The sequence below is a fragment of the Capsicum annuum genome, chromosome 3 (assembly GCF_002878395.1).
Source record: "Capsicum annuum cultivar UCD-10X-F1 chromosome 3, UCD10Xv1.1, whole genome shotgun sequence".
Taxonomy (NCBI): Eukaryota; Viridiplantae; Streptophyta; class Magnoliopsida; order Solanales; family Solanaceae; genus Capsicum; species Capsicum annuum.
The window spans coordinates 247,351,067-247,360,646 of NC_061113.1; the positions used below are offsets into that span (position 1 = coordinate 247,351,067).

The 9,580-nt window shown below is 35.6% G+C and overlaps 1 protein-coding gene across 1 annotated transcript; it reads right to left on the reverse strand.

The window, feature by feature from the left end:
* Positions 1–311: 311 nt before the first annotated feature.
* On the reverse strand, positions 312–9,296 carry LOC107865968 (transcription factor MYB98). The gene is made up of 3 exons (XM_016712150.2): positions 8,659–9,296; positions 8,435–8,561; positions 312–902 (listed from the first exon to the last, which is right to left on the reverse strand). The coding sequence occupies exons 1-3, from the start codon at positions 9,198–9,200 to the stop codon at positions 453–455; spliced, it is 1,119 nt and encodes a 372-aa protein (XP_016567636.1). The 5' UTR covers positions 9,201–9,296; the 3' UTR covers positions 312–452.
* Positions 9,297–9,580: the final 284 nt, after the last annotated feature.

Here is a 9,580-nt window from a genome sequence, read left to right on the forward strand (position 1 = left end):
GTATAAAAAAATAATCTTAGCTATTAATTAGCTCATAAAAAGAATCGTCCAAGACCATATATAAATATCAATATTCATCCTTTTTTGCATTTGATGTAGGGCTCATCAACAACATCCCACCTCACGTCCACCATAAACATTTTGAGCATGATTACAATATATATGATGGCTCACCATCGATAAACAAAAATTGAAATAGATTCTACTTTGATACTAAATATATAAAAAAATAATAAATGAATCTTGTATCTAAATATAAAACACATGTACAAAGGAACTACTATTACATAAAAACATTCCATCACCACAATTGTTATTGCATATTGTATATATTAAAAAGTACCATAGTCAACATTCTTAATTTAAAAGTTGTTAAAAAAAAACATTCTTAATTTAAACAAGCACCTACAAATGTCTCTATATATCTGTCTCATAAGGAATTAGAGTCATTTTCATACATTCTCTGGATTAGGACTAATGAAATCCATCAAGTCAACCTCCTTATTTACTTCACCATCTTGCATGATCAATTGAGCCAATTCACAATAATTAGGAACATTCTCCAAATCATCAAACAGCTTGTCTTCCAGATCGAATTCACCAAAATCATAATTATCTGCAGGAACTTGCTGATCAATTGGCTCTATTTTAGGTGCAGAATTATTATTACCTTTTTCGAAGTTCAAACTTTTGATGTAATTCTGGAGGATTGAACTTGGGCTACACCATTTGGTACGACATTTTCGTCTTGTGAATTGCCTTCTTTTAGTAGCATTCCAATGGTTCTTTATGGAATTTTCAGTTCTACCAGTAAGCCTTTTTGCTATTTCTGCCCATTTGTTTCCTATTTCTGCATGTGCTTCGATTAATATCCTGTCTTCCTCCTCCGTCCACAAATCCTTCTGCTCAATCAACAAATAGATACACAAATTTACATTAAATTGAGTTACTTATATCACCAAGAGTAGTCTCTCGCCTAAAAGGCGTGAGTTCAATTCTCATTGTTTTTCAGAGTCGGATCTAGAATTTAAAATTTATGGATTTCATGAAAAAAATAAAAATCAAATTATATCAACAAGAGTAGTCGTCTCTCGCGTAACAGGTGTGAGTTCAATTCTCATTATTCTCTTTTGGAGCTTGTGAACCGAATTCAGTTGTTCTGGTCCTGAAAAGTTCACGGTGCGATCCATGTTTGTCATATTTTGTGGGGTCTGTGGTGGTAGCGGACCCCACCACTGATCCCGTTCGGGTGAAGCCCTCGCGGTATGGACGTGTATATTTGTACGCACGTTTATATAAGTGTGATTTAGTGGGTTGTTGTTGGCGGTTTTGATATATAAGTTATTGAGACTTTCGTCTCGTCCTTATACTTCTCTCCATTATAGTGAAATTCTTCCTCCTCTGTCGTGGTTTTTCCCGTCAAGAGTTTTCACGTAAAATTTGAGTGTGCTCTTCTTGTTTCTTCTGTTTACTGTATTGCCTATTCCTGCCCGTTTCATAACATTCTCCAGAGTCAGGTGTAGAATTTAAAAATTGTGGGTTCCATGGGCAAAATTGTTCGCAACAAATTTTCGTCGACGCTGAAAATTAACTGCAAGCAAAAATAAAATAAACAAAAAAAATAATTTTATATAAATGAATTTTGCGGATACAATTCCGTTATTCTCTCGATTCTTCTAAGTTTTTTCCATGATTCGAGGGCCTTTACAGCGTGATTCTCGAATGTAGGATGATTTGAGCCTTCTAGAAATGTATTTGGATCTCTAGGAATTGTCTGATAGCACTTCGTCTTGTCGAGTTGATCTCCGGGCAGAACTCCGTTAGTCAATTCATTGAAGAGCTGTGTAGTCGATGCAGAAGCTTCCTCCAATGCTTGCAGAATGACCTCCTTTTTCTCTCCTTTAGAATGTTATGTTACCCCTTATTTATAGTTAAAGGGGGTAGGCCTAGTTGCTTGTGATTGGACGAAACATGTCACTTTGACACTTGATGTTTTTTGATTGGTTGTTGAATTTAAATGAGACTTCCACATCATTTGTACATGTGGCGACGTCTCATTGGTCTTGGATTTGATTGGGACACCACGCTATTTGATGAGTTTGGGCTTCAAAGTGAGATGGACCTTAATGAGGAATAAAATAGGCTTATCATTATTTTTTTTAAGCCCAAAATAATTTTAGACCCAATAAAATATGGATCAAATTCAAATTTTATATGAATTTGATCCAATAAATTTTACGTGTCTACAGATGCCCCCTACTTCAAGGTTGGTCGATGTGTAGGCTTGCCGAAACTTGGCGGCGAGACTTGAAGTACTCATGAATGTGTTTTCATTCTCGTGACCTCAAAGGTATTTGTTTCTCATCGGTGCATCCTAGTTAGACCAATGCTTGCGAGTGGTCTAACTAAAGTTTCCTCCATGAACTTTCATGTCATGAAAGTCTTCGTCAAAGCAACCAACGATTTGTTTGTAGTGGTCCTCATTTTTCGAGTCACAGTTTTTTAATGAGCAACAACTAGGTGCTTCACCCATTTTCTCACAGATTTAGCGAGCAATATTCCCTGTCACGGCTTGGAAATGGACATTCGGAGCAACTGTTTTCTATTCTTGGCAAGAAAATTTGTGCCTATTTTCTTAAATCTTGGCATAGAAAACTCCTTGCATCTCGGGATAGAAGATCAATGGTTGAAAACCAAATTTCATCAGCCATGTTGAACTAAACTGATGTGTTTCTCCTAATTTTGATCATGTGAAATAGAAGCATCATGCCTTTGGTACCGATACCTATAACCAGATTGAAGTTTCACATAGTTGACATCAATCCGCATAAAACCGAGAAGCTTTATCCGATTAACACTATAGATATGTTTTATTTTTATTTTTTTTTGTGCAGGTTTATGCAAATGGTCTTGATGCAATACCAAAAAAGGTTCGCATGATTGATGTCGAACCATTTGGTGCTCTACTTCCTTACTGCTTGATAAGAAAGTGACTTGAAATGATCTGATTTCATTCTTGACGACTCTAAAAGTTTCCCATTTTAGCTTCAGTGAGCATGTACTTGGTGTCATTCTTGTGACTTTGTGATGATGAAGTTCTGAGTGTCTGCAGTCCATCGTTGCAAAACAAGCATGTGGTGCATCTCATCCGTGGGGTTCGACGACAAAGAGGCTTCGAGTGAGAGCATCCCATTCTTTTCAAGGAGCACGTACGTGGTGCCATCCAGATTGATAATATTGACATGGGGAGTAGCCTTTTCTAACTTTGGTGAGCAAGTACTAGGCGCACGTCCACAAAAATATTTATTCCCCAATGGGAGAACAAAACTATGAGTTGTTTGATTCATAAAAAATGGATTCAATGGCCTATTTTATCAGTTTTGCGTAGCATCACGATAAATTTCATATTTTGATGTAGGATTATCAAAATCAGGAGCCGTTTTTTTTCTTTTTTTTGGCGTTAGAAACTAGACTTGCAGATTTATGTCTTACGCGGGAATCGCAAACAGATTGCCTCCGAATCGTCCCAGATATTGCTCCAAAAATAGCCTTCTAATCTTGGTTCGCTGGTTATTTCAGCTTTGTGCAGCGTCTCGATAAATTTCATATCTTGACGTGAAAGTATCAGAATCAGGTTCCATTTTTCACATTGGAAAGTAGATTCGGAGATCTACGTCTCACGCGAAAACCATAATTAGATTGCATCCGAATCGTCCCAGCGATTGCTTCAAAAACAACCTTCTAATCTTGGTTCGCTGGTTATTTCAGCTTTGCGCAACGTCACGATAAATTCCATATCTTGCATGGAAGTATCGAAATCAGGTTCTATTTTTTGTATTAGAAATTAAACTCGCAGAGATACGTCTCACGTGGAAACCACAATTAGGTTGCATCGAATTGTCCCAGATATTGCTCCAAAAACAGCCTTCTAATCTTGGTTCGCTGGTTATTTCAGTTTTGCGTAGCGTCACGATAAATTTCATATCTTGACGTGAAAGTATTGGAATCAGGTTCCATTTTTTGCATTGGAAAGTAGACTTACAGATCTACGTTAAGCATGAAATTCATCAGCATATAACCTTTATATTTTGTCAGGTACTTTTTCAAAGTTGCAGTCTAAATCTTGTGATATTCTATTTCTCCTCAGATTTTGGATACTTCATGAATTTCATCATCTACTTCAAGTTTTGGGCCACATCACTTCCACAATATGTTGAAGGCCAGACTAGAGAAATATTCAAAGTACCATAAGTCTTCTTCTTGTCGAGAAGACTTTATTGCTTGAGAGATAATGAAGAATCCTTTTGCTTTAAGACAACATCTTCAAAGGACTCCAAATATGCATTCAAGTTTCATACTTTTCCTTCTTTTTTTTTTAGATCCATTCACAGTTTAGACTCATGCGGGCCAGGAGTGACATGCAGTTTAAGCTTGTTCCTTAAGGAGCGTTTTGACTTGCAGTTTAGGCTCGTGTATGGAAGAGCGTCTTGACTTACAGTTTAGGCTCGTGCATCAAGGAACATTTTTGACTTGCAGTTTAAGTTCGTACAACAAGGAGCATTTGTGACTTGCAGTTTAAGCTTGTGCAGCAAGGAGCATCATGCAGTTTATGCTCGTGCCTTAAGGAGCGTTTTGGGAAAGAATTCTTGTAATATAACTTTCCTCTCAAGCATTTGTAATGAAGTATTATTGCACTTCATTGTGATATTTATTGCCCCCATTGGTTGAAGCAGATATGCATTTGATCTTGTGTCGTCTTTTGAAAGTTGGAGTGTAGAAGCTCTTTGATATTTTTTTCTTTTGTGAGCATTCAATGTCCAAGTATCACCCTTCTTGCTATTTGAGAAGTCATTTTGCATGGATTTGCTTATTGTTTTCTTCAAGGCTGTAACCCTAATTGGGTCAAAGCTCCCAAATTATAGCATGATGATTTTTCCAACTTTTGCTGATTCCACAGAGCGCATGACTTGTAGAGCTTTTGAAATTGAACTTTTCATATGGTGCAGTTTGGCGTTAACATGATTTGCGTCAACTATATCACCATCATCAATAATGATCTTTCCCTCTTGCATTAATGTCATGATTTTTTTCTTCAGGATGAAGCATTTTGTGGTGTGATGACCAACAATGTGGTGAAATTTGCAGTATTTAGGATCATCGACTTTGTTTGATTCTTCAGGTTGATTTGACTTAGGAAGTTCAATGACTTCTTTGGCTAACAACTCGTCAAGAATTTCAGGAACATCAGAGTCAGGAAAGGATGTACCCTTGTTTGTAACTCTTTCAAGGTGGGTTGATATTTTACCTCTCGCATTTGTTGCTTTGGAGCTTCCTCTTTTAACTTTTGTCTTGTAGGGGACTTCGTAAAGCTCACAGTTTTCGTCATAGATTTCCCAATTTATTTTTCAGATGAGTCTTCGAATTTTGTGACTTCCTTCCTAGGATAAAAAAACAGATGACGCCATTCTATGACTTGCAATACTTAGCTTCATGTCATAAGCATGTGCAGCTAATTCTTCAAAAGTTTGAGGCTTAATTCCTTGGAGGATATACACAATGCCCCAACGCATCCCTTGAATGCAAACTTCAACTGCAGAAGTTTCAAAAAGTTGATCCTTGCAATCAAAGCTCAATGTTTGCCAGCGATTTATGTAATCCAGTACAGGCTCATCTTTACTTTATTTTGTGTTTGTCAACTCCATCATGCTGACCATACAACGGGTACTGTAGAAGCGATTTAGGAACTAACTTTCTAGTTGCTCCCAACAATCAATTGATCCAGACTCCAAGTCTGTGTACCAATCAAAAGAGTTGTCTTTCAAGGAGCGAACAAATTGCTTGATAAGAAGATCGCCATGTGTACCAGCACTGCTACAAGTCTCAAGAAATGAGTGATGTGTTGCCTTGGATTTCCCTTTCCATCAAATTGTTGAAACTTTGGCGATTGATAACCAATTGACATCGATAAGCCCTCGATTCGCTTAGAATATGACTTTGAGTATCCTACGAAACTTTGTGATGGACCGTCATATTGTGCATTGATGGTGTTTGCAATCATATCTTGCAGTTGTTGAACTGTTAGAGTAGCCACTGAAGTGGATCGATCATCGCAGTAATTGTCACTTATCTTGATGAGAGATTCACCATCAACTTTTTCTCGCGGTGTTAGATTATAATTTGACTCTCCAGGATTGTAGAGATCTAACTTGCTCATAAGTCGGGCTATTTGATGATATTTTTTTTCAACGGACTTCTTCAAAGCTTCAATGGTTTGCTCCATCATTGCAAACTTATCGTCCAAGTCAATTGCATCAACCCTGAAGGTGTTGAATTTCATTAAAGTTGGAGAATTCATTAAGTTTTCAGATTCTCCAAAGTTGTAGCCAGTTTCAGATGGTTCATCTGATAAAATAGATGCAAAGTTGCCCCCAGGAGTTGTAGTTACTGCCGAAATTTGAGATTTTTTTTTTTTGTCATCTCCAAAATGGTGAAGTATTAGGATCCATCCAAAGCTTAAGCGTTGAGATTGTGTCAATTGATGGTGCCAACAAGTTTGATCTTAGTAGACGTGGTAGTAATAGACTTCTTGCACGAAACTTCATTGATTTTTCTGAAGTTCATTGTAGTAGTTGAATATGTGATTTCCTTTGACTTGTAGGAGGAAGAGATGAAGAGCAGAACTGGTCCCACTGGGCGTGCCAATTTGTTCGCAACAAATTTTCGTCGACGCTGAAAATGAACTGCAAACAAAAATAAAATAAACAAAAAGAATAATTTTATATAAATGAATTTTGCGGGTACAATTCCATTATTCTCTCTATTCTTCTCTCCTTAGTTTTTTTCGTGATTCGAGGGCTTTTGCAGTGTGATTCTCGAATGTAGGAGTATTTGAGCCTCCTAGAAATGTATTTGGATCTCCAAGAATTATCTGACAGCACTTCGTCTTGTCGAGTTGATCTCCGAGCAGAACTCCATTAGTCAATTCATTGAAGAGTTGTGTAGTTAATGCAGAAGCTTCCTCCAATGCTTGCAAAATGACCTCCTTTTTCTCTCCTTTAGAATGTTATGTTACCCCCTATTTATAGTTATAGGGGGTAGGCCTAGTTGCTTGTGATTGGACGAAACATGTCACTTTGACACTTGACGTCTTTTGATTGGTTGTTGAATTTAAATGAGACTTCCACATCATTTGTACATGTGGCGGCGTCTCATTGGTCTTGGATTTGATTGGGACACCACGCTATTTGATGAGTTTGGGCTTCAAAGTGAGATGGACCTTAATGAGGAATAAAATAGGCTTATCATTATTTTTTTTAAGCCCAAAATAATTTTAGACCCAATAAAATATGGATCAAATTCAAATTTTATATGAATTTGATCCAATAAATTTTACGTGTCTTCAAAAATAAAAATCAAATATTCTGGGTTCAATTCTCATTATTCTTCAGAGGCGGATTTAGAATCTAAAATTTATAGGTTCAATAGGCAAAATAAAGCAGGTGATAGGGCTAGAAACCCACAACCAAGAGAACTACAAAGATTTTTCAAGCTATTTCTTTACCACTACATCAACAATACACTTTATTTATGGATTTCCAACTTATAATTCTTATATATTTACTATATTTTTTAATATAAATTCAAAAACCGCATGAAAGTTACTGGATACTCGAAAACCCCCACCTACTGCTCTAAATCCGCCCCTCCCTTTTCTGCTCATCTATGTACTTGAAAAATCTTTAAATAAAAAAAATGAGGAAAATAAGGTATATTTAATTTGGTACGATAAAAATCATTTTCTGGTGTTTTATTACCATAAGGAAAATATTATTCATCAGAAGAAAAAAGTTAATCAAACCGACTTTCTTCAGCTTTTTTAATTTTAAGCAAAACCTTACCTTTTAACTTCACTTCTTAGTTGTTATAATTAACTTTTAGACATTATTATAAATCTCCCCTATGACAAAATAATTGTATATTAATCTATGTTAGCACTCGATATTTTCATCAGATGCTCTCCGATTCGCTAATAATATTATTGATTTTTATCTATATCATCGTCGACTAAAACATTACAGTGAAAATTATATCTTTTTGAGACAATAACTTCTATATCATACCAAACACACTCAAATATTGTGAGGAAAAACTCATATACATTGTACACGTTTACTCATATCATATAATTGAACATTTTTCATTACTTATAAATTAATTAACTTGACTTTTCATAAGTGAAACGTGATAATTATTTTGAAATAAAAAAAGCATCACATAAGCAACCCTCAAAGAAAGGAAGAAACCCTATAGATAGAAGTTGATAAACTTGCGTTAAAGAAATATATAATCACTAATTTTGGAGGTGAAAGAAAGGAAAGAAATAATTAGTAATTAGTAATTAGTAATAGTAGCAAAGGAAGAAGTAAAATCATACTTTGATATCAGGTCTAAGATGATTGTTCCACCTCTCTCTACATTGTTTCCCTATTCTCCCTTTCAACATTTTTGCTATTTCTGACCATTTTCTATCTCCAAATTTCTCTACCAAATTGATCAAAATCCTGTAATTATGTAAAACAAAACAATCAAATGAATGAACATTAATAATAAATTACATTGATTTTATTTTTTCTAAAAGAAGAAATAAATTAAATATACCTGTCTTCTTCAATAGTCCATTGGCCTTTGGCTGATTTTGATTTTTTACGAGTACCCCTTCCTGATTTTCTCATAGATGAAGAAGAATCATTGCTTTTTATAAGCTTCTTATTCTTTCTTCCACCAATTTCTTTATCATTGTACACATTATTAGTACCATTGTTTTCAATAGTACTAGTAACACATGAACTTTCATCACGCACAACATTGAAGTTGATGGACTTCATATCCGTAGAGCTCTCAAAATTCTTCATGAATAGTGTGCTACCACTGGCATTGCCATTTTGCTCAAATGGCTTGAATTCATAGCCAAAGTTGAAATCTTGACCCATTGATGAGAAGTTATCACCATGATTTGAGAGTGGATCGAATAACGGGTGCTCATAACCGCTATCCATTTCGATCATGTGATCAGGGTTCGTGTTGAAGGTTAATGGACCTCCGGCGAGCGAAAAAGTAAGATCGAGGTGATGAAAATCATGAAGATAATCTGTAGGGATTGTGCAAAAAACATCTTGTTTACTGCTAGGATCAAAATCCATAGGATCAATTAGGAGAAAGGCATTGAGAGGAAGTATACTGTATAAGGAGGATTTTTTTTTGGTGAGTTCTGTTTTATCAACTTCTCGTTTGCTTTATTTGTGTGTTACTGTAGTAGTAATAAAGTGTGGAAAAAGACATTTATTACAGTGTGAATGTATTTGGACCCTTTTTGACCTTGTTGATCCAATGGCTATTGTTTGGTCATGACTTGAGAAAAATATTTACCAATTTTGGATTGTTTTGAAATCATAATATTTCTCCTTTTATTGGATTTTGGAAATTTGATGACATAATTTTACATCTCACCAATTTGATCCTGCAAGAATGTAATATATATATATATATACACACACGCACACACACATTATTTGCCTAATTG